Genomic DNA, 24,756 nt, shown 5'->3' with positions numbered 1-24,756 from the left:
ATTGACCTGTACTGGAGGAACAAATTCAACAAACATATAAAATATACTTCCCATATTTAAACAAAATTGGATGGAGTTTAATTACAAAGTATAATACAAAGTAGCCACTCAATAAATTATGAAAATTAACTACATGAAAATATTCACCTCTTAGAATAAAGTTACTATTAATAATAAGGATGCTAATGATTTAATACAGTATGTGTTTTTTTGTTTTGTTTTGTTTTTTTGCTTTTGAGTGACTGGACAGCACAGCTGAAAATATAACAAAAGATAATAACTGGCTGAATTCTCTGGTCATATATTCTTAATTCCAATATTGCATGCTTCATGAAAGTTGGTTTCATCATTAAAGTTGAAATAGTGAATATATATTTCAATGCCCTACATAATACCTGAAACTGGTTTACACCTTTTTGACTGCTACTAAAAAAGGAACTAAGCTTTGAGATATACATACACATACATATATATATTTTACACATACTTTTTCTCATCTGATATCACAAAAGGAGTAATAAATGTGCACATACATGTACCCACATCATCCTTTGTCACAAATAGAACATATTTTTGAATAATTAAAATATGGTGATGTTAGGTTCTACACAATGGACAAAGCATCAATGTCATGGACTTAAATTTACCATTTGGAACATCATTGAACATTCCTCAGGAAAAAGCTACATTTGGAAGCTCATGTCCTATCCTTAATAAACCCAAGACAGACAGCTTTTCTCTCATCTTGTAATTAACCATGTTTTCTTAAACTAAGCACTATGAGTATGTTGTTTGCTAATCTGAGACCATATGAAAAAAAGTTTTAATTAAATATAACATCACATAGTACAGGATAAGATGTTCCTATTCAAGGAAACACTTGGAACTGAGATTGTTTTCTGTTACATGCTTATTCTGAGTCATTCCCATAGAGGGGAGATATGGAATCACTCAAACTTCATATTTCTCCAAGTACATATAATTAAATTCCTGTAAGTTAAATGTGTGTGTGTGGGGGGGGGGGGGGGGGGGGACAATAACCTAAATGAAGCTAGTGCTTATGACTAGAGACTAATTATAAAATTTCTTTCTCCCAAACTGTACATTTGACCCATTACTAGGTTGTGAAATGAATTTAAATCTGAGCTGCATTTTCTTAAATAAGAGATTTTAAAAGAAAATAGCAGTTAATAACATAGTAAATATTCTTTCTGAAATTATATGTGTATGTATGATGTGTATTTGTACTAGGTTGAGATGTAAAATGAATTTCCTATTTTTGGAAATTGCGATTTTGTAAAGATTTGAAAAATATAGGGGTAATACTATGTATCCTTGGGTAGTGTGATTTCTAGCTGAATAAGTGGAAGAACAAGTAAAATAAATATATATATATATTTATACATATATACACATATATATATACACATACACACACACACACACACACACACACACACACACACCGTATTTTTCGGACCATAAGACGCACTTTTTTCCCCCAGAAGTGGGGGGAAAAAGTCCCTGCGTCTTATGGTCCAAATATAGCCTACACATATACTTTAAAAAAAAAGTTTTTTTACTTGCCCGGCTCTGTGTGGTCTCTGTGTGCTTGCCTGGCTCTAAAATGGTTCTAAATGCTGCTGTTTACTTTACAGGGTTGATTACATGTGTTTATGACTGTGATGTTGGGTTTTAATGCACATAAAATATTTTAGGACACTATTTGTTTCAGAATCTTTTTTTCTTCATTTCCCTTCTCTAAAAACTAGTGCGTCTTATGGTCCGGAGCGTCTTATGGTCCGAAAAATACGAGATAGATAGATAGATAGATAGATATGTGTGTGTATGTGTGTGTGTGTGTGTGTGTGTGTGTGTATATATATATATTTAATTCCTTAAATAACTATTTACAAAACAAGTGGAAGTTCATTATTACTTCCCAAGAGCAGGAATATGTCTTATAATAGTTTTATGATATTGGGGAAACTATCCATCTTGTCTCACATTACTGGAATGCCTATGATCATTCAAGTGTCAATATTTCAAGAATCTCAGGTACCATTGCTCTAAGCTAATTATGACCATCTCTATTCTTACATCTGCATAGAATTCTTCATTCATCTTCCAAGTCCCTTCTATGTCCAAGATCACAAAGGCCAACATCCTGTTTGAAGCCAATTTTTTAAAGAATTAACAGTGGATGGATTTAGAAGAAGCAGTCAGTCACTGGGCTGTTTCTAACAGATTTTCTTCAAATCAATCATAAAAATATCTTAGCTCCTTAGCCACTAAAGGCATAACTATGGGAAATAGAGAATGAGGGAGGGGTCTGGAGAAAAGTATAGAAGACATGGGCAAATAGTACCTTAGGACCCCAGCGGTTACAATGAAACAATGGTTTCATATATTTAAACTACCCAAAGGTGAGGTGTGCAGATGACACCATGCTTTACTTCTCTAATATCTTTTCTTTTTCTCTCTGGTACTTATCCACTGAAGAGCAGAAAATGGGAAAATAAAAAGGAGGCAGCCACCTAACACCTACCCACTTGTTCAAACAAAGGCATATTCAATGTCAACAAGAGTTTCCTGTTTTTATAGCCTTGACTCAATCAGCAAGGACCTACACAAAAAGGGGCAAAATAATCCAATAGAACAAACTGAGAGAATTAATTTCATGAATTTCTATTCAACTAAACTGATGGTACTCATAAAGATACCTTGGTGTGTTGCTGCTCCTAACTGGTTCTACCTCGAAGACAGTGATTCAAAGACCTACTAGGAACCCCCAACCTTTAATGACCCAACCCTGTCTAACGGTGTGCCAAGAAGTGTGGTAAGGATGCAAAATGAAAGGGCAATCAAATCTCTCTGCACGCAATCCAGCCATCTCTGGTATACACCAACTCTACAAATCACAGGGAAGTAATGTTATGGAAACTGACCTAGCAAATACATGAGAGTGAAACTTCCGACTCCAGAACCATTGGGATTCCTAAGGCGGGTTAATAAGTACCAAGTATCACCTATTTGTGTGTTCAAGCACCCGCCCCAAGGCTCCCTGAAAATGGTCTGTGTTTACAAGTTAAGTTGGACTTAAGTTGACTTACAAGGGAAGATGTGGGTCTGAAACTTAACAACAGGCTCCTCCCTCGGTGGATTTTTTTTAACTTGAACAAGTGTTTTTAAACTTTGCTGTTCAACATGTCAACGCGTGCCCTGCACGCCTCGCCTGCGGCGCCCAGAACCTCTGCAGTCAGGCGGGGAGCCTGGGCTTGGGGAGGGGTTGCGGGGAGGGTGCGGTATCCGAGCGAAGAAAGCCAAACCCCTGGAACCCAGACCTCAGTCCAGCGGGGTGTCCAGGGAGGGGCGGGAGCCCTGGGTCTGGCAGCGGGGAGTCGCCGGGAGGGAGCGCCGCGGGCGGGGCGGGGCGGGGCGGGGCTGGGTGGCTCCCCAACCCGCCCGGCGGCCGAGCAGCCCCAGGCGGAGGCAGAGGGTCGCGCCTCCCCACAGGCCCCGGCCCCCCGGCCTCGATACCTGACACAGGGCCAGCTCCTCCTTTAGGCTGCTCAGCTCTTCCTCCAGCAGCTGCATCCGGGTCACCACGACCTCCTCTACCGAGAGGCCCTGTAGCCGCTCGGCCCCCGCGGGCGCACTGAGCAGGGGAGCCGGAGCGGACCCCCCCGGCCCTCGCTGGGCCCCCGACCCCTCTCCACCCGGCCAGGGGATGTAGCCTGGGTCCAGGACGCCCTCCCGCGCCGCGCCGCCGAGGCCCGCGGCCTCGCTGCTCACTGCGTGGACCGCGGCTCCCCGCCCAGCACGCGAGGACCGGGCCCCCGAAAGCCGCGCTGGCGGCGGAGAGGGCGGCGGCGGGCGCGCCGCCATGGCCTCGGCTGCTAACGGGTCAAGTTCCTTCTGGGAGACTCCACCTCCCTTTCCCCCATCCTGGAGAGCCCGGAGCGCGCCGGTCAGCGCATGCGCCGGCCTTTTCCCGCCCGGGCGCGCGGGGTCCGGGGGGGCTTCCCGCGGCGGCCCGACTGCGCACGCGCCGCGGCCCTCCCTGCGGGCAGCCCCGCCAGCCCCGCCGGAGGCTTCCCCCTGCGCGCCTGGGCTTGCGGCTCCTCTAACGCAATACCCCGCAGGCCAGTCCAGCTGGCATCCCCCCCTCTTAAAGCCTTTCTTGGGAGCCCCCCCCCCCCCGCCCTTAGTGACCCTAACTGTGATTCCTGGCCCTTCAGGCCCCCGCCAGCCCGTTTGTCATGTCCCACTGGCCGCCCCGGAGTGTTGGTGACACGGCTAAGCTCCCCTGCGCTGGTGCAGGCGCCTTGAGGATGGGGAGCGAGTTGCACGTGGGACGCGCCCCTTCGCCAAACTGCTTCATGTGCATTTGACATCCTGCTGAAGGATGCCCAGGAGAGGTGCAAAGCCTTGTGCTGAGCTGGGACTCTCTCTCAAGGCACGCTTCCCATTTGAATTATATGATCTGCTCATACCCTTTGTCTTTTGTTCTGCAAGAGTCATGATTTCCTTTGCTTTTATTTTTTTTATTTTTTTTTTATTTTATTTTTTTTTTTTTTGTCAGCTGCTTCATGGGCTGGGTGACAACACTGCCTGACAGTTTGGGTCTTTGGATCAATTTGAAGCCAATAATTCGAAGTGCAGTTAAACAAGACCAGCACCTTCGCATTGGTCAAGGGTCATCTGTACATGGAAAATTCCAGAAATTACACACACACACACACACACACACACACACACACCAAAAAAAAAAAAAAATCATAAGTTTAAAAGAAACAAGACCTGCCGAAACTGGTTTGGCTTCGTGGATAGAGCGTCGGCCTGCGGACTGAAAGGTCCCAGATTCAATTCCGGTCAAGGGCATGTGCCTTGGTTGTGGGCACAACCCCGGTGGGGGGTGTGCAAGAAGCAGCTGATCGATACTTCTCTCTCATTGATGTTTCTAACTCTCTATTCCTCTTTCTCTTCCTCTCTGTAAAAAATCAATAAAATATATTTTTTTATATATATAATTGATTTTTTTACAGAGAGGAAGGGAGAGGAATAGAGAGCTAGAAACATCGATAAAAGAGAAACATCAACCAGCTGCCTCCTGCACACCCCACCAGGGATATACCCGCAACCAATGTACATGCTCTTGACCGGAATCGAACCTGGGACCTTTCAATCCGCAGACCTACACTCTGGTCACTGAGCCAAACCGGTTTTGGCAAGACCAGCTTTTTTTTTATCCTTTTTTAAAGAATTCCTTTTCTTCCTCCCTGCTATCTCTTTCTTTATAAATTTCGAATAGGCAACATTCTCTTTGTCATCATAACACATCCTACTTTTAGTAAAAAGATGCATATTGAACTAGCAATAGAGTCCCACCTAAAGCTAGATCTGCTCTCTCCGAAAGAAAGGGTGCCAGAATATTGCAGAGCTAGGTGGGGAGGAGAGGACTGGGAGTAAGGGGGTGTCTGCTGTAACTGATGACCTCTTCATGTAACCAAACCTATGGCTCTGTGGCCGAATTTAGTCCACACTCAAAAGCAGCCCCCTCCCCAAATTAGAAGCCGGTGAAGGCAAGTTGAGTGAGCTTCCTTCCCACTGAAGGTGAATGAACACCTCTCATTTAGAAACGATGACACTTAAAAAGCACGTATAAGCCTGTGTTATAAATCACTGCCACATTGAATGTTCACTATAGGCTCAGTGACTTTTCCTATAAGTACTTATTCCATTTTTACAACATCACAGTAAAATAGACACTCCCATTTCACTAGTGAGGCTCATGAGATTGTTGCTCCTTGCCTGAAGTCCCACATCTGGTATTAGAAAAGCTAGGATAGGAATCCACTTAACTCTAAAACCTGTGCCTTTGATCTCTACCCTTACTCCATACCAGTCACTTGAAATACAGCATTAGGTCTGAGAGCATGTAAGATTTCACTGGGCTTCAGATTCACATATTTGGCACAAAATCAATAAGAATGCATTTTTAATAGCTACTTGTTATTCACTCAAAAGTGCATCATTTCATCTGATTATAGAAAGATTCTTTTGGAAAGCAGTGAAAACTCTGAAGTACAATGGATAAATATACATATTTGACTTGAGGATAAAAATCCTAAATCTATACCTAGGTAGACAATTTATTAACTTTCTTTTTATTGTGGTAAAATATATATTCCATAAAATTTACCATTTATTTTAAAGTGGGTGAAAATAAAGAAAAAATTCAATGTCATTAAGTACATTCACAATGTTAGGCAACCATTACCACCAGTTCCAGAATATTTTTACCACCCAAAGCCAAACCCTATACTCATTAAACAGTCACTCCCCATTTAAACCGCCCACTCACCCAAGCTCAAGATAACCACCAACCTGCTTTCTGTCTCTATGGGTTAAACTATTCCATTTCATGTAAATGAAACCATATAGTACATAGCATAATGTTTCCAAGCTCCTTTCACTAGGCATAGTGTTTTCAGGCTTCATCCAATTTGAGGATGTATTAATATTTCATTTTTTAATACCTGAATAGTATTCTACTGTATGGATATATTACAATTTGTTTTTCCATTCATCATTGATAGGCATTTGGCTTGATTCCATCTTCTTCCTATTGTGAATAGAGCCGCTATCAACATTCACATAGAGGTTATTTTTTGAACAGCTATTTTCAGTTATTCTGTGTATATACCTAGGAGTGTAACTGCCGGGTAATGTGGCAATCTTATGTTTAACTTACTGAGGAATCTCCAAACTGTTTTCCACAGTCCACGGTGGTTTCACGACTTTACATTTCTACCAACCATGTTATAGAATTCCAATTTCTCTGCATTCTCACCATTATTTGTTTACCTTTTTTAAAAAACATTTTCTCTTTATAGTCATACTTGTGGGAGTGAAGTGATGTCTCATTGTAGTTATGATTTGCATTTCTCCAATGACTAATGACATTAATCAGCTTTTCATGTATTTGTTAGACATTTGTTTATCTTCTTTGGAGAAATGTCTAAGTTCTTTGTCCATTTTTTATTTGGGTTATTGTTGTCTTTTTGTTGTTGAGTTCTACGGAAGTGTATATAGACAGTTCTTTCAAGTATTAGTTATTTTCTGAAATGACAGAACTGTGTAAAACATTGAATATTAACATATGTAACTCAGGAAGATAAGTTAAAAATCTATAATACTACTTGAATAAAAATGTACAAAACAAAAGTGTTTCTCATGTGCAATTCTTTGTTCAAACATTTAAAAGTGATGATGTCTGTTCTGCAGATATATGTAATAAAGTCTGCTGAAAATGAAATAAGTTAAAATATAGAAACACGTAATTATATCCATATCATCATTGTATAGTTGAAATACGGGGAGAAATGTACAAATTAATAAGGTATTGAAATCACACCTATCACTTTCATTTTAAAAATGTATTTCTAACTTCTGTTGAAAGAAAAAAAAAATGTGTTAAGTATTTTTTAGCCCATATGCTTCTTTGTCTCCAGAAAGAATGCCAATTTTAAAAAAAATATTTTTATTGATTTTTTTACAGAGAGAAAGGGGGAGGGCTAAAAAATTAGAAACATTGATGAGAAGCATCAATCAGCTGCCTCCTGCACGCCCCCTCCTGGGGATGTGCCTACAACCAAGGTACATGCCCTTGACCAGAATCAAACCTGGGACCCTTCAGTCCTCAGGCTGACCCTCTACCCACTGAGCCAAACCAGTTAGGGCAAGAATGCCAAATTTTAAAAAGCGTCTATGTCTTTACTAATTTGGCATAAGTTTTATTTGGTCAGCAGAATATACTTATTACATCTGAAACTGCTGTTAGGTATCGGTAAAATCATAAATATCATAGATTTCTTTTATATCATTTGAAATTTATCTTATGTTTAAGGTTTTGCCATATATTAAGAATTTAAAAATAGCCTGCTGCCTGGACCTTTAACACTGAAAAGAATCCCACAAGCTAGACTATGACAAGGTGACACATGAATCAGCAGCAGACATACCATGTCAGTCTAGTGTGGACAAATTGCACTATAGGAATTAGTCTGTTGGCTAGCAAAGCTGACTGGGAGTTTCCCTTATGTAATCTTGAACTGCCCCATCTGCTGAAGGCAGGGAAAGACCCAAGAAAAAAGACAGACTACTTCATATTGGTAGGTGGCAGGTTTAATAAATAAGGGAATTTGCTGAAGAGTCTTATCTTGGGCAGCAGAAGGATCAGTAATTTTCTCACCCAAAAGCCAAATCTTAAAAGTTTGTATAGAAGCCTTAACAGAGTTCAATCAGGTACCCAGCCCAGATGATCTCAAGGCCACACTACCTGAAGGCTGTATTCTTGGGCAGCTTCTAGCTCAGCAAAGGCAAGCTGAGGGCACATTCCAAGCACAGGGGCGGAGTGTGGAGCCTCAATAGCCGGGGTTCAGCTCATGGGTAAAACAAGTGATCATGTCTTATTAATGATCTTCCCAACATAGTCAAAGTAAACCAAGAAACTTGTGCTAACAATTACCGCAATTTTGTTTTGAGTAATTCTTGGGAACTATTGATCCCCTGATCAGTCCTGGGAGTGCTTTAGGTCAAGATCATAGGCATCCAAGGATGACATCATCCACTTCAGCTGTCCCATGTGGTTTGCACACAGTTTAAAAAATGATGACCTTACAAGTGCTATGACAACAGAATTTCATTTTCTATTTTCCTCTTCAGTTATATTAAAGTCCAAAACTTTAAATAACGGATTTTCCCCCCCTAATTATTGGGCTTTTCTAAAATTATCTCCATTGCCTCTAACTCCCAGTGTTGGTCTCATTCTAAATAAGTAAATAAATAAATAGCCTGTGTACTTAAAGTTGGAGTAACTTTTTTCAGCTTACTTAGTTCAGCAAAGTTTTGTCAGCTGATGTTCATCGGTGCCAATTCAACACAAACACTACTCTACAATTTGGTGTGTAGTGATGAAGGAAGCTTAATTCAGTGCCAAACAGCTCAATTGGGATACAACATGGCTGTGAAAACAGCACAGCTATGAGGAAACCCTGGGGCCAGACCCCTCTCTGCTCTGACTAGACAGCTCTGCACTGCTATGCCATCTTTCTCAGCCAGGGAGAGGCAGTCTTCAATAGAAAGGCAAAGTATGCTCCCTGAGCCAGAGGGGAGCTAGCTGACTTACATGGTCAAGAGTGTCCGCCCCTTGTCCCTGATTGGCTTGTCCTTATGCAGATAAGGACTCCAAATCTTTGCAGTTAGATTGGTCCAAAAGGCACTGTCCTGATTGATCAAAATAGACTCACTCTGATAGGCTGGAGTTGTGCAAGCTCCAGTAGGATGGGGAAACCTCAGTCCTATTGGTTGAAATAGGATTCCAGAAACTCCTTTGTATGGGCAGGCTCAGCTGGCAGAGTGGTTAGGGACAATCAGGTAGGCAGGCAAGGGAGTGGTTAGGAGTCAGCAGTCCCATATTGTGAAAGGGAGGTCGGACTTTTGGTTTAGGATGAAACAGTGCAGAGAGGCAGTTCAGTGCAGAGGCAGGCAATTCAGCACAAGCTTCTCCTGAAGCACAGCTTGCATGAGAGGTTCCTATGCAAAAATGGCTGCTAGGCTCTATTTTTAAAAAATTTGAGCCCTTCTTAATAGGTGTCTTTTTTTCTCAAGGGTCATAGTTTGAAATCCAAATCCCAAATTTCCTAAAGAGTTCAGGTCATTCAATACACAGGGTTGCCTATTTTCAATCTCTTTGTTTTTTTCATATGACCAGAGTGAGCAAAAAAATCTACCTTTTTCATCCTTCTTTGTCAGTATTTTAGTTTTCTTTTTCTAATAGAAGGAATGGGAGATCCATGGTCCTGGATATTTCATCTAAATATTTTTTAACCTAAGGCAATATTGCAAAAATACTCAAACTCTTCCATCTATTTTACTCCTACGGTTTTATCCCAAACATGAAGGAGTTCTTTCTCTATTACCAGGAATCTTAGTTTAACATCTCTGTCTTGATGATGCTTACCTAATCTCTGTTACAGCTGTCATACACTATTACAGTGAACACACACATGCCAATGGCATTTTGCCTTTTGAAATCCCAGTATGGCATGTCCACAGTCACCACCACTCCTATGCCTAGTAAGGGAACTTCCATAATCAGATAAAAGCCCCATTTCCCAAACTAAGAAATTATCCTGATGTGACACATACCCACTTATCACATGAATTAGACTTACAATAGCTGCTATCATTCCCAGACTTTTTTTTTTAATACCTTAGTCCCTATCAATGGTTGATTGTTTGTTTTTGGTTTTTTTAGTTTTCTTTAAATATATATTTTATTGATTTTTTTTACAGAGAGGAAGGAAAAGGGATAGCTCGTAAGAAACATTGATGAGAGAGAAACATCGATCAACTGCCTCTTGCACACCCCCCACTGGGGATGTGCCTGCAACCAAGGTACATGCCCTTGACCAGGATCGAACCCAGGACCCTTGAGTCCGCAGGCCGATGCTCTATCCACTGAGCCAAACCAGTTTCATCAGTGATTGATTGTTTTATCCTCACCTTCCATGTTAGCAATAGGGGGGAATTTTATCAAATAGCCAAGAAGATTGCAACTCTGCAATGGCAGAGTCTCACTTTTGCTGAAAGTGTTAGGTAACTTATACTATAAAAGAACTAGTTCCAGGCTCAACAATGAGGGAGGCTTCACCATCAGAGGTTTAGACTTTGATTGCCTTCCTGTGTGGCAAGGTGACCAATCAGAGTCTCAGCAGTAGGTTGATAGCAACTCATACTGAGTACTATGAGGAACAGTTAAAACAGAGAACAATTACAAAGGGGAGAGTAGAATTGAAGCAAAGCACAAGGGATAGTGCAGTACCTAAGGCGATTCAAAAGATGGGAGATGTTATTACCTGCCTCATCCAACCAGAGTCCCCCAGTCCCCTCAGCTCTTCCTCATCCAGCCTCAGTCCCCCAGTCCTCTCAGCTCCAGAAGGGGAGGCAGTTGGAGGCAATTGGGCCAGCAGGGTAGGGCAGTTGGGGACAATCATGCCAGCAGGGGAACAGTTAGGCATCAATCAGGCTGGCAGGGGAGTGGTTAGGGGTCTATCAGGCTGGCAGATGGAGTGGTTAGGGGCAATCAAACAGATAGGCAGGTGAGTTGTTAGGAGTCAGCAGTCTGACTGACCGTTAGGCCTGATCCCTGCAACTGCAGGCGCTGCCATCTTTGAGGGTGTGGCAGTCAATTAGCATATTCCCTCCTTATTGGCTGTTGCCTCCTGCCTCTGAGGGCTCCAGGACTGTGAGAGAGGGCAGGCCAGGCTGAGGGACACCCCCTTCCAATGCATGAATTTTCATGCATCAAGCCTCTAGTTAGCATATAAATTAGAAAAACTAGATGCCTTAGAATAGGGGTGTCAAACTCAATCAGAGAAGAGGCCAAAATCTAAAATCCAGCCTAAATCGCGGGCCGAATGGTTTACTGAACAGTCATAAACTGTCATTGTGATGGAAACGCAGCGGAGTGCAGTGATGACAGCGCGGTGCGGGCCACATTGCAAGGCCTGGCGGGACGGATTTGGCCCGCGGGCCTTGTGTTTGACACATGTGCCTTAGAATTTACATATCCTCTTCAAATCTTTAAAGAGGCAAACTCTAAAAGCCACAGAGAAAACACACACACATTTTAAACACCTTCAGGAACCATGATCCAATAATATATTTAAAAAGTAAGATCTCATTCATCAATATTAAAAAACCCTAAACTTTGATTAAGGTGTATGCACTTAGGAAGGTACATCAGTAGCACTTTGTTAGGCTTGTCAATAACACTTGGAAGTAGCATATTTTATAAACAAACAGAAGTCATAGAATTGTTCTGCAATATTTCCTGGATGCAAGAGACAGGCCATCGTGTGAATTTGCATATACTCATTCCCAAAGTCCTGAACTTAATGCCTACTCTCTTTCTGTGACCATTCCTCCACTAAACTTCCTGCATTGGGGGTTTAGGACAAGGTAAAGGCATTTTTGATGCTTCTTTATTCTTGGTGAGGCCATGTCCTAGGCCAGGAACCAGCCTTCTTTTGCCACATGCCATCCTTATAGCATGAGATGTATGCACCCATAGAAGGGAAGTAGGGCGCCATGGCAACTTTTTTTTTTTTCTTTTTTATGGCTCTAACAATTAATTAAGTCTGGCTCCTGTGCCTGGCCATCACTGCCAAGGGTTTCATGAGCCTGAGTGGGGACGGTAAAGGATTGAAGAAAAGAAAGAGAATAAGCTGGGTCTAGGGGATCTCCTGTGCCTGGCCAAGGCCACAGAAAAAGATCCAGAGGGCAAGCTGACCTTTATTTTATAGACAGAGGTAAACAAGATAGTGGTCACCACAGTTACAATGTTCTTATGAGTTTCACTTGTTTTGGCAGCACTTGCTGCCCCTCCCACTGCCCATTAGCTACCCAGGAAGGATCTAGGGGGCTTCATAAGGTCAAGCTTAATTATGCTAAGAGGGCTGTGCCCTCTAAGCTGGGACTTGTTTGTGGCTCTACCAACAAGTCAGTTAGTCTGAGGCTTAACCCTGTAGCCGCTCCCTACAGGCTCCTTTAAGGCTGTAAAGATGTTCAATTCTGAATGTTCCCTCCAGGATTTGGTTCTTTTCCTTTCCCTGAGTACAACATTGGGGTACCATTAGGTTCTCCGCAATTTTCTTGACAGAATGGTGAGCAGAAAAGCTTTTAAAAAACTAAACACACCAAAACCGGGTTGGCTCAGTGGATAGAGCGTCGGCCTGCAGACTAAAAGGTCCCAGGTTTGATTCCAGTCAAGGGCATGTACCTTGGTTGTGGGCACATACCTGGTAGTTGTGCAGGAGGCAGCTGGTCGATGTTTCTCTCTCATCGATTCCTCTATTCCTCTCTCTTCCTCTCTGTAAAAAACCAATAAAATATATTAAAAAACTAAACTAAACTAAACTAAACTAAACACAAAAACAACAAAAAACAGGCAGGAGCTACTTTAAGAACAAACTGCCTTTGTGCAAGTTAAAATGATTTGAGTTTACAACTCAGAAAAACAACCTGTTTCTTAAAAAAAAATAAATAAATAAAATAAATAAAATAGAGAAATAAAATAACCGCCCAGAAGTGGAGATCTTTGTCCAATACTATTAGGCACATAAAGTTTTGCCTTCAGTATTACCAGACATTCCTGATGGTCATTAATTATATCTTGAGTCAAAGGACTTTTTTGTTGTTGGTATAAACATGGAATATTTTTAGGAATTTTAGGTTATCAGTTATTATCTGAGATAAATGAATCGCATGAATGCTCACTGCTATTGGGGAAAATAAGTGTGTTAAAGCCTGGATAAAGTGATTCCTGATACCACCAATTTTTCTTTTTTCCTAAATTTTTCTTTCTCATGTAGCAAAATTCCATGGGAACATAAAAAAGGGAGGAAATACGATCAATATTGGGACCACTTTTTAGAATACTGTTCATTTGTTCCTTTATATTTTCAACAAATGTTTATTGAACACTGCTACAGACACAGAAGAGTTTTTACAAATAAATAAATAAAACACACACATACAATAAAAATCCACATAATAAACAAATACCTATACTTGTTAAGTAGTAGGAAGTTAGTAATGAGTGATGACAGTGGTTTGAATGTCATTTTAGATAGAATAGTGGGGAAAGCATGTCTAATAAAGAATATTTAACCAAATGATAGCTTCTTCATTTCAGTGGGAAGTACACCAAACACATATCTGGGAGACTCTCTCTCAGACAACAAGGAAAGGAAAAAGGTAACAAAAAGCAAAAGCTGGCAAGCGAAATCCGAATACGTACTATTGTGCTTCATAGGCTCTGCGGGATTACATATCCACACAGACTATTTCCAGGGAATGTCTGCAATCCAGGAACCCCAATGAAGCCCACCCCCAAGTGGCCAAAAATATCCATGTGACTAGGGAACAAGTTTTGTGATCCAAAGATAAATTCCAAATTTGAAGTGTAATATGTAGTAAGAGTCACCGAGGGTCCCTGGTCTCTCCAGAAACATTTATTGGAGAAATCATTTGAAATTGAATCACACTAAAAAATAGTAATGAAATAACAAAGGAGCTGATCTGGAGTTTAAGGACAAGGGAATGGTACTTACCATGGTTTTCTCATGCTAGTTGTATATTAGAATGAAGTAAAGAAGATTTTCTAATGGTACCATCTCCAGATATTCTTATTTAATGGAAGTAGTGTGAGACTCTAGTGCTGTTACTTTTTTAAAGTTCCCCAAGTGCCAAAACCAGTTTGGCTCAGTGGATAGAGCGTTGGCCTGCAGACTGAAGGGTCCCGGGTTCGATTCCGGTCAAGGGCATGTGACTTGGTTGCGGGCACATCCCCAGTGGGGGGTGTGCAAGAGGCAGCTGATAGATGATTCTCTCTCATTGATGTTTCTAACTCTCTGTCCCTCTCTCTTCTTCTCTGTAAAAAATCAATAAAATATATTAAAAAACAAACAAATAAATAAATAAAATAAAAATTCCCCAAGTGAGTCTAACATGCAACCAGGATTGACAATCACTTAATTGAGCTGTTTAAAAAAATAAAATAAAAACACTACAGGCATTGCTTCTGGAATGCAAAAACCATCTTACAATAATTCACTTAGTGAACTACCAACTCATGTATGGGGAACCTACTACATTCTAGAAACTTAGCACTGGAGACCAAGACAGTTAAAGGCAAAAAAGTCCTTACCTTCATGGAACTCAAATGGGGAAAAGACAACTGACAAAGAAGTAAACAACTTAAAAAAGAAAAGATAAAGAGTGTAATAAGAAATGAAAGAAAGTGTGATGAGATGGAGAGTATATAGATAGGAACTACTTTTGTTAGGTTGATTCAGAAAGTCCTCTCTTAAGAGATGAAATTTAAGCTAAAAGTGGAGAGGGAACCAAGTATTCACAAAGTCTGGAGGGTGAATGGCAAATTCAAAAGCCCTCGTTATTGGGTGTGCCTAAAAACGGAGAGGAGGCAAGTATGATTGGAGTGAGAAAGAGTGAAAGAATTTGTGTAAAATGAAGGGGAAAGTTTGGGCTTTATTCTGAGAAACTATGGAAAGATTTTAAATAGAGAAGCGATAAAGGATTTCAGTACATTCCTGAAAGACCACTCTGCTGTGGGAAGAATGGATTGTTTGGTTAGGGAATGGAAAATAGAAGCACAGATATTTCACATGCTTTGTTATACTTATTCCTGTATAATTTATTTTGTTATTCCATTTTAGATGGAATTATTTTCTCCTTTTGCCTCATGATAGTTAATTATTGGTGTATATACCAGTAAATGCAACTGATTTCTGGAATTTATTTTGGATCCTGCTACTTTACTAAGTTCAGTTATCAGTACTGGTTGTTTTTGGTAGAATCTTTAGGGTTCCCTCCATACAGTCTCCTGTCATTTTCTCATAGGTGTGTCTACCTGTCAAAATCACATGTATGTGGTCTAATTGATGGGATCCTGGATGTAGACAGTTTTTCCATGTGTCTCATGTGAGAGGACCCTGAGGTCTTTATCTGTCAGCATGTAGAAACCCCTGCACCCACTTTAGCAGCTGCTCAGCTTCCCTCCTCCATGTGGACCAGGATTGGCAGATCCCAGCCCCTTTCTATAGAAATTAGTGTTTTGTCTAATGCCCAGCTATTTCATCAGTGCTGTGATGGGTAGTCAGGAAAACTCATCTTTGAGAAATTGTGCAAGAGTTTCTGTGCAGTAACCTCCTAGGGTGAGCACTGCCTGGTGCAGGTGTGCACCTGTGGGACTTGCGCAGGTCTTCCACATGGTCCTCTCAGAGGAGGGGCTGGGTCCACCACGGGACCACTGCCTGCCAGTCTGATGGTGACAGTGTACTGTCCTCAGTGGGACAGTCAGGCAACTCTGACGTATCCTGGCATGTGAACTGCCTCTCCTTGCAAGTGCTTATGTTTGCTCTTTGTCCCTTTGAAAAAACTTTTGGGAGTTTTCTCCACCACAGCGACATTAGACCTCTCTCTTGGGTGCTTGGGTTGTGAGGAGTGCTTTCCAGTTTGTGGTTTCTTTCCAGATTTCCGCATTTTTCTCCTTTTTTGTTTTGAGCACAGGAAGAGCCAGCCACTGCCTGACTGGCTTCTGGCCATGGGGTCACATTTAGCACAGAGGTCTCTACCTGAAATGGTAGATCATGCACACACTTACTAAAAGGGCTTTTTTTTTTTTTTTTTTTTTTTTTTTTTTTTTTTTTTTTTTTTTTTACATTTGATCACTACCTGGAATTTCCCTTTCAAATTACAAAAATGCTATTTCAGATTTAAAAAAATTTTTTTTTCAACAAACACAAAATGGCACCTATTGTAAGATTCCATTTTTAGGAAACATCTAGATCAGGTAAAGGGGCAGAGACAGAAAGCAGATCAGGGGATGCTATGGGGAGGAGGTGTGGGGAGTGAGTACTGTTGGTGCAGGGTTTCCCTTTGGGAAGATGGAACATCCTCCAACTAGTAAGAGGTGGTGCTTAAACAGCAATGGGGATGTACTTCATGCTCAGAAATGGCACCATTTAAAATAAGAAGACTATCATTTATTTATTATTTACCATAAATTATACAATGGTAAAATGCAGACTAAAAACATAAAAAAGATAATAATATAAGCATAAAAAAACGCCAAATAAGAAAAATAAAAAGGTAAAAACCAGAATCACGCCATGGGGAGCATAAAAACAAAATAAAAATAAAAATAGAAGAAAAGGAAAAGATCAAGGAGTGGGGATATAACAGCTGCCTGGTTACCGGGTTCTGTTAGGCTCCATCGTCAGGAAGTGAGGTCGTGGCTCATGTCTGAGGAGATGCTCAGGGTAGGGGACCCACGGGCGACCTCACTTCCTGACGATGGAGACAATGGAACCCGGTAACCAGGCACCTACATTCTATAACTGCCCCTTCCCCTCTCACTCGGTTAGAGGCACTGGAGAGGACATCATGTTTTCTTGTTGTCTCCCAGTGTCCCGAGGTCAAGGCCGAGGACGAGGCCTCAAGAGAGGCAGTGATGAAAGTACATTCCGACATGCCCGCCGCTGGATCCGGACTCAGTCCAGACGACGCCCGTGGCCCTTTGCACGGAGGGAGCCAGAGGTAACTCAGGGAGGCTTAGGGCAGTTTTGTTCAAGCCGGGCCACCACTCTGATCCCACCTGAGCAGATCTATCTTCTGTGTGTGTGTGTGTGTGTGTGTGTGTGTGTGTGTGTGTGTGAGGGGTGGGGTGAAGGGGTGTTCACGTGGGGAGGGTTTGCCCAGAATAGGAACAGGTTGGGTTGGCATGTCAGGACCAGTCATGTTCGCACCCTGGGTCAAGGCTGGCTGGGTGGGTGTGGAGTGTGGGTGGTGCCCTCTGCCTGAGGTCTATCCTGAGCCCTGGAGGTGACCCTCATTTCCCCTGGGAGGAGGTCTGTGCAGACACAGGGCTGGGCCTGATCTGGGAGCAGAAGGTTCAGGGGCAGAAGCAGTAGTGACTAGGGCCATGATTGAGTCCTGATGACTGGCTGCCGGTCACTGTCATTGCAGAGCTCAACCAAGATCAATGTGGAGCAGCAGCAGGTCCAGGAAGACCCCTTCCTGATGTCCAAGAGTGAGGGGCCGGTGAGCCACACCACGGAGGGCCAGGACAGGCCTGAAGTGCATGTGGCCACCTGGGCAACTGGGGAGCCAGGGCTCGTGGGTGGACGGAGGAGCACTCCTCCACCGAAGCCACCCAGGCCCAACAAGCCGCCAAACTCAAAGCCCCTCAGTCCCAACACAAAAAGGGCAATTTTCAACTCTCTTTTGGAGCGCTCTGGCCCTGTTAATAACACCAGGCAGGAAGACGTGGAGCCCAATGAGGCAGAGTCCAAGGGTGAGGAGGTTGGGGCTAGGGGTGGATTGGGTGGGGAGATCCATGTGAATTATGGGGAGGGATTGCTGCCAGACACACAGGGAGCACCCCTGAGGCTGGCCAGGAACGAAGACCAGCCTCTGACCACCTATCTGCTGGACTTTGGGCATGGAGGACGTCCTGTGGTGGGTCCTGGGCTATGCCCAGTGTTCTCACTTTCGGGGATACATGGACTTGCAGGCACCTGAGTGATCTTTTCTCCTCTCCCAAATCCAGCACCAGCCCAGGAGGCAGAGGCAGCTCCTCCTGTCACCCCCAAAGTCCTCCATCCTGAGGAACAGGATGTGGAGCTGGAGGCACCTCCATCTGCAGAGCTTTCACCACCTCCAGGAGCCTCTCCAGCTGCAGCTGTGGAGCCAGGGCCAGCCCCAGAGGAAACAGAGGCCCCACCACCACTGGATGAAGAACCCTCCCTGGAGCCCGTGCTGGTTCCTGCCTCGGAGGAGGCGCTGCCTGTGGAGGGCCCAGCTCAAGAGCCCAAGGGTGAGAAAGTGGGGGAGGGGGATATGGGTGGGAAGGTTTGGGGAGGTCCATGTGAGCTTATGGGGAGAGAGGCGCTTGACAGACACACAGGGAGCACCCCTAGAGCTTGGCCAAGAGCAAAGACCACCTAAGACCACCCATGCGCTGGACTTTGGGCATGGAAGACATCTTGTGGTGGGTCCTGGGCTGTGCCCAGTGTTCTCACTTTGGGGGACAGATGGTCCTGCAGGCACCTGGGTGACCTTTTTTCCTCTCCCAAATCCAGCACCAGCCCAGGAGGCAGAGACGTCTCCTCTTGTCACATCTGAAGTCCATCAGGAGGAGCAGGATGCAGAGCTGGAGGCATCTCCACCTGCAGAGCTTTCACCACCTCCAGCAGCCTCTCCAACTGCAGCTGTGGAGCCAGGGCTGGCCCCAGAGGAAACTGAGGCCCCACCACCACTGGATGGAGAACCCTCCCTGGAGCCCGTGCTGGTTCCTGCCTCGGAGGAGGCACTGCCTATGGAGGGCCCAGCTCAAGGGCCCCAGCTTGAGTGTGCTCGCCCTGTCAAAAGGGCAAAACATGATATTTTCTTTTCCTTTTTTGTTTTCCTTTTGTTGATTTTTTGCTCTCCATGGCATGATATATTTTTTCATCTTTTGATTTTTATTATGTCGGGGCTTTGGGGAGTGTTTGCCTTTATTATTTCCTTTTTTCTGTTTTTGGCGTTAATGTTCCCACTGTATAACCCTGCTTAAGTAATAAATAAATCTTATTATTCATACTTTAAGTGTCGCCATTCTTGAGCGTGAAGTACATTCATGATGCTGGGTAAGCATCACCACTGTCTATCTAGAGGCAGTGCACATACCAGCACATGTCAGAGATGCCCCACCTCCCAGTGGGGGCACACACACTGCCAACACTGGGGAGAGAGCACTGTCACCATCTGGTCTCAGGACCATCAGCCCTGGGGACAAAGGGAGGCAGCACAGGCCCCCGCAGGTTCCCTGGGGAGGAAGGGAAATGGCCCCTCCCCTGGGAGAACCATGTGTAGGACCTGCCCAAGTCCCACAGGTGCACACCTGCACCTGGCAGTGCTCACCCCACAGAAATTCTTGCACAATTTTTCAAAGATTTATTTTTGAGACTTCCCATCAGAGCACTGATGAAATTTGGTAAAACACTCGCAGGCGTCTTCAAACTATGGCCCGCGGGCCATCTGCGGCCCGCAGAGGAGTCTGATCCGGCCCGCCAGGTTTTTTGGGCAGTGAGTGCAGCCGAGGTGTTACAGTAGGAATTAGTAGTTCATATAGTCCGGCCCTCCAGCTCTCTGAGAGACCATGATCTGGCCCCCACTTTAAAAAGTTTGAGGACCCCTGCGTGAATGTCCATAGCAAAGGGATGGGCTCCACCAATCTTTAGCAGCTGCTCAGCATTAGGGAAGATGAGCAGCTGCTAATGTGGGTGCAGGGGTCTGGAAGTACTGACAGATAAAGACCTTGGGGTCCTCTTACTTGAATTGAAAAGAAGATCATGAAATAGAAGTTGATACACTAAATGGAAATACTGACTTATCAAAAGAAAAGTCTCTTACTCCTGATGATGAAGAAGTTCATGCAAAAATATATATATATTTTAATTCTCTCTCAGTTTTTTCTGTTTTGATTTAGTTAGGATTCAAGCCATAGTTCAAATGTAATTTATTCATTTATTTGCTAAATACAAACCTCTTTGTAAAAATCTGTCTCAAAATATTTTGTGGAATATAAAATAACATATCCTCTATGTAAGAAATTATTTTTCTTACTATACAAAAATGGAAAGGCTGTGTTAAAAAGTTACATTTTTAAGAGCTTAATTGTTTTTTTTTATTTATGGTTCAAATGAAAATTCTTTTAGCCATAAGGAAGCAGATATTGGTTATTCAGAAGAAAAGTGAGACACTGAAACTATTCAGAGCATATATTTCAAAATAACTGAGAATAGCTAAATAGAACTTTTTCCCCATTCTCTCTTGTGGGAGAATGATAATCACCTGGCTGCAGTTGACTTTCTATTCAGTCTTGGAATTTTATTCTTGATTTTTAATATGACCTTTGGTTTCTAAAAATCACACCAATTCTCTCCTATTACCAAAAGGCAACTTTTATATGATAATTGAATTTAAGATGGTGGAAAATCAACTCTTTAAATTATTTATAGAAGTTTGGTTGTATAGTGTTTAGAAAGCTTCTTTTTTAAAAAATATATTTTATTGATTTTTTACAGAGAGGAAGGGAGAGAGATAGAGAGCTAGAAACGTTGATGAGAGAGAATCATCGACCAGCTGCCTCTTGCACACCCCCTACCGGGGATGTGCCGACAACCAACTTATATGCCCCTGACCGGAATCAAACCTGGGACCTTTCAGTCCGCAGACCGACGCTCTACCGCTGAGCCAAACCGGTTTTGGCTAGAAAGCTTCTTAATTCATAAAAATATCAGGGGTCTTCATATTTACTTCTATTAACTGTTTTCACTATAAAATAGATGGATAAAATCCCTATTATGTTACATGGGAGACTTAAAAACTTTTGGGCATGGTGTAAGTGGGAATCCAAATTTCTGGGTATTTCCAGTCTATCATCTCATGGAATGTTTGGGGAGTGGAAAAAAGTCCTTGTTTAGGTTGGTGGTAATGTTGTTGGGATTAGAATTAGGGACATTCATGAAGTGGCCAGCTCAGGTGACCAGGGAGAATGTATTATTGAGCTCCAGAAGGCACTTACTATATAATGCAATTCCATGAAAATAGGGAGAGATAGCAGATCTACCTAATATACAAAAACAAGTACAGAGAGGCAGCCCAATGAAATAACAAATAAACAGGCCCCAAATGAAAGAACAGGAGAAATCCCCAGGAAAAGAAGTAAATGAAATGGAGGAAAGCAATATACCAGAGACAAAATTCAAACAATGTTTATAAAGACTTAAATGTTAGACTTGAAATCATAAAAATCCTAGAAGAAAACATAAGAAATAAAATCTCAGACATTTCTCAGAGTAATATTTTCTCATATATATTGCTTCAGGCAAGGGAAACAAACAAAATAGAGAAAAGGGTCTACCTCATAAGTAAAAGTTTTTCACAGCAAAGGAAAGCATCAAAAAAATGCAAAGACAACCCATTGAATGGGAAAACATATTTGCCAATGATACATCCATAAATTTTGGATAATATCCAAAATTTATGAAATACTTATACAACTCAACACCAAGAAAATAAAAATCCAATAAAAATGGGCAAAGAACCTGAATAGATACTTCTCCAAAAAGGACATGCAGATGGCCAATAAACATATGAAAAGATGCTCAATGTCACTAATCATCAGATAAATACCAATTAAAACCACAATGAGATGTCACCTCCCACCTGTCAGAATGGCTATCATTAAAACAACAAACAGCAAGTGTTGGAGAGGGTGTAGAGAAAATGAAACCCATTGTACTATTAATAGAAATGCAGATTGGTGCAGCCACTGAGGAAAACAATATGGACTTAGCTCAAAAAATTAAAAATGAAACTTCCTTAAGACCCAGAGATTCCACTTCCAGGAATGTATCCAAAGAATCTCGAAACACTAATTCCAAAGAATATATGCACTCCTCTGTCCCTGACAGCGTTATTTACAACAGCCAAGATTTGGAAGCTGCCCAAGTGCCCATGAATAGATGAGTGAATTAAAAAGTATATGGTACATTTACACAGTGGAATACTACTTGGTCATAAAGAAAAAAAAGATATTTTTCATGACAGCATGGATGGACCTAGAGTGTACTGTGTTAAGTGAAATAAGCCAGGCAGAAAAGGGCAAATACCTCAGGACTTCACTTATATGTGGAATGTAATGAACAAAGTAAACTAACAAATAAAATAGAAACAGAGTTATAGATACACAGAACAGACTGACAGCTGTCAGAGAGGAGGGGGTAGAAGAGCTGGGTGAAACGTGAAGAATTACATTAAACACACACACACACACACACACACACACACACACACAAAATAAAAATTCCGTTACGTGTGGGTAGCATCTGCACAGCATCCCATACACTTGTGGTCACATTTGATCCTCAGAGTAAGCCAGCCTGATGGTCAAACCCACACCCAATGGGCCAAAAGCAATCAAGACTCAATTACAACAGAAGGGCCCACGTGGGCCACAGAAAGGACATCCTGGAGCACCCAACACAGATTACCCAGGAGACTGAGCCACGAGGTCCCATAGAGCAGGTTCTATGTAAGGCCACCTATGACTGGGAGTCATAGCAGATGTACCTAATACATAGAAAGAAACACCAAGTGGCAGCCAAAGTGTGGAGACAAAGAAACGTGCCACAAATAAGAGAACAGGAGAAATATTTAGAAAAAGAACTTAATGATCACACAACTGTACAACTAGTCTGTGGTATGAAGGGAAAATATGGCAGCTTTGATCTCAGGTGGATTACTGAGAGAGGTGCCCTCAAATGACAGAGCTGAATCAAAGTATGAGTCTCAGATAAAAAGCTAAAGGGAAAGCAGAATAGCTTTGCAATGAGAAGAATAAGTTACTGCACCGGACCTTTGTGGGAACTGAAAAAGGCTGATATGGCTGGACCCAGAGAGAAAGAAAAATCTGACTACCATGTTTCCCCGAAAATAAAACATCCTCCGAAGATAAGACCTACCTACAGGTTTCCTTCTGAGTGAAATATAAGGCCTCCCACGAAAATAAGGCCCCACCCCCAGGCTCTGACTCAGAATGAAAATTAATTTACCATAAACTGGTTGCTAGTGCCGCCCCGACTGGCGTCTAGCAACCAGTGACTTTACATGGATTCCTGATGTCACTGCTGTGTGGAGGTGGAAAGGAGGTCAGAGTGAGCGGTGAGCAGGGAGCTGGAGAGAGGAGGAGACTTTCGCAGATGCTTGTAGAAGAACAGGAGGATTAGAGCAGATGGGAGTCAGCAAAGGTGGTGAGTGCTGGTCTGTCTCTGATGACACTACCTGATGCTTGCAGCTGCCTTCATGATGACTGAAGGTTCTCAGTCAGTGGCAGACCCTGCTCCAGCCCAGATCCAGGCCCCAGCAAGCCCAGTGACAGTCCCCAGGCAGGTCCAAGGGGGTAAATGTCTGATAATGGGGTAGGGGGGATATCTGATGAAGGTGTTCAGTGGCACAGGGATGGGGGAGGGGGATCACTTAAAATGACACAGGAGGATCAAAAGGGGTTACTAAAATGGTAATCCCTCCTCTGATTCTCCTGTGCCATTTTTATTTCCCCTCTGATCCCCCCTGTGTCATTTTAAGTGAACCCCTTCCCCCCACCTTGATACTCCAATTCCTTTTTTTTACCCCTAGAAATAAGTGCAAAAGGAAAAGGCTACTCCCTGGAGTACAAGAAGGAATCATGGAAGACTCTTGTGGACAAATCTTACTGCTTTCTGCAGTATCAGATTGGTCCGAAAATGGCGAGCAGAGTATGGTAACCTCATTGAACAAGTGGACAAGGGAAATGCTAAAAAGCGCAAGTGTGGATCAGGCCGGCAACCATTATTTTCCGAGCTGGAAGACCTGATCTGTGAATGGGTTGTTGACAGGAGAGCAAAGGCTTTGGCTGTGAATAGAGCTCAGATTCAAGAATTTGCCCTTGCAATGGCACCACAGTTTGACACAGTCCCCAAAGACTTTAAAGCATCACAACACTGGCTGGATAATTTTTTTCAGTGAAGTGAACTGTCTTTAAGAAGATCTACAACATTGTTTAGGTTGGAAGATACTCAAGTTATTAAGGGAGCACCTGCATTCAAGTCCTTTATTGATGATGCTGACTTTTCTAAATACAATCTTTCCAACATGATTGCTATGGATGAAACTGCAGTGTTTATGGGCCAATCATCTCAAACAACAATTGAACAGTGGGGTGCCTCCTTAGTGTACATTCCCTCCACTGCTTATGAAAGTGCACGTTTCTTGTATTTTGGCAATTCGTCTGAATGGCACTAAAACCCCATCTTTAATCATTTCTAAGGGCAAGAAGGAAAAGATTGAACGTGTTTTGGGTGTTTTTATTCTTGAAACTGAAAAAGCCTGGGCCACTCAAGCAGTTCTAAGGAAGTGGGTCGATTTAATGCTGCCACTTGTTATGCGAGGGAGCCAAAGAGATCTGCTAGTCTGGGATGCAGCCAGCATTCACCGTGCTAAATACATGAAGACATTTCTTCAGGAAAGAAAAATAGATCAGATAATGATGACAGCCTATCTCCACACTCTTGATATTGC

The 24,756-nt window shown here is 42.7% G+C and overlaps 1 protein-coding gene across 6 annotated transcripts in view; it reads right to left on the bottom strand.

Annotated features, from left to right (window-relative positions):
- The window catches only part of CNTLN (centlein), a 227,117-nt gene extending 223,094 nt beyond the window's left edge, over window positions 1-4,023 (bottom strand). For all 6 annotated transcript variants that reach the window (XR_006741321.1, XM_036434125.2, XM_036434127.2 and 3 more), the window contains exon 1: window positions 3,541-4,023. Coding sequence is in view for 5 of the 6 variants with exons in the window: in XM_036434125.2 (XP_036290018.1) it covers window positions 3,541-3,888 (348 nt within the window). In the remaining variant the exon portion in view is untranslated. The remainder of the gene's footprint in view (window positions 1-3,540) is intronic.
- Between the last annotated feature and the right edge of the window lie 20,733 nt (window positions 4,024-24,756).

Source organism: Pipistrellus kuhlii, unplaced genomic scaffold (genome assembly GCF_014108245.1).
Source record: "Pipistrellus kuhlii isolate mPipKuh1 unplaced genomic scaffold, mPipKuh1.p scaffold_m20_p_12, whole genome shotgun sequence".
Classification (NCBI taxonomy): Eukaryota; Metazoa; Chordata; class Mammalia; order Chiroptera; family Vespertilionidae; genus Pipistrellus; species Pipistrellus kuhlii.
The sequence above is the reverse complement of the archived record's forward strand: the minus strand, read 5'-3'. Positions and strand labels throughout refer to the sequence as shown.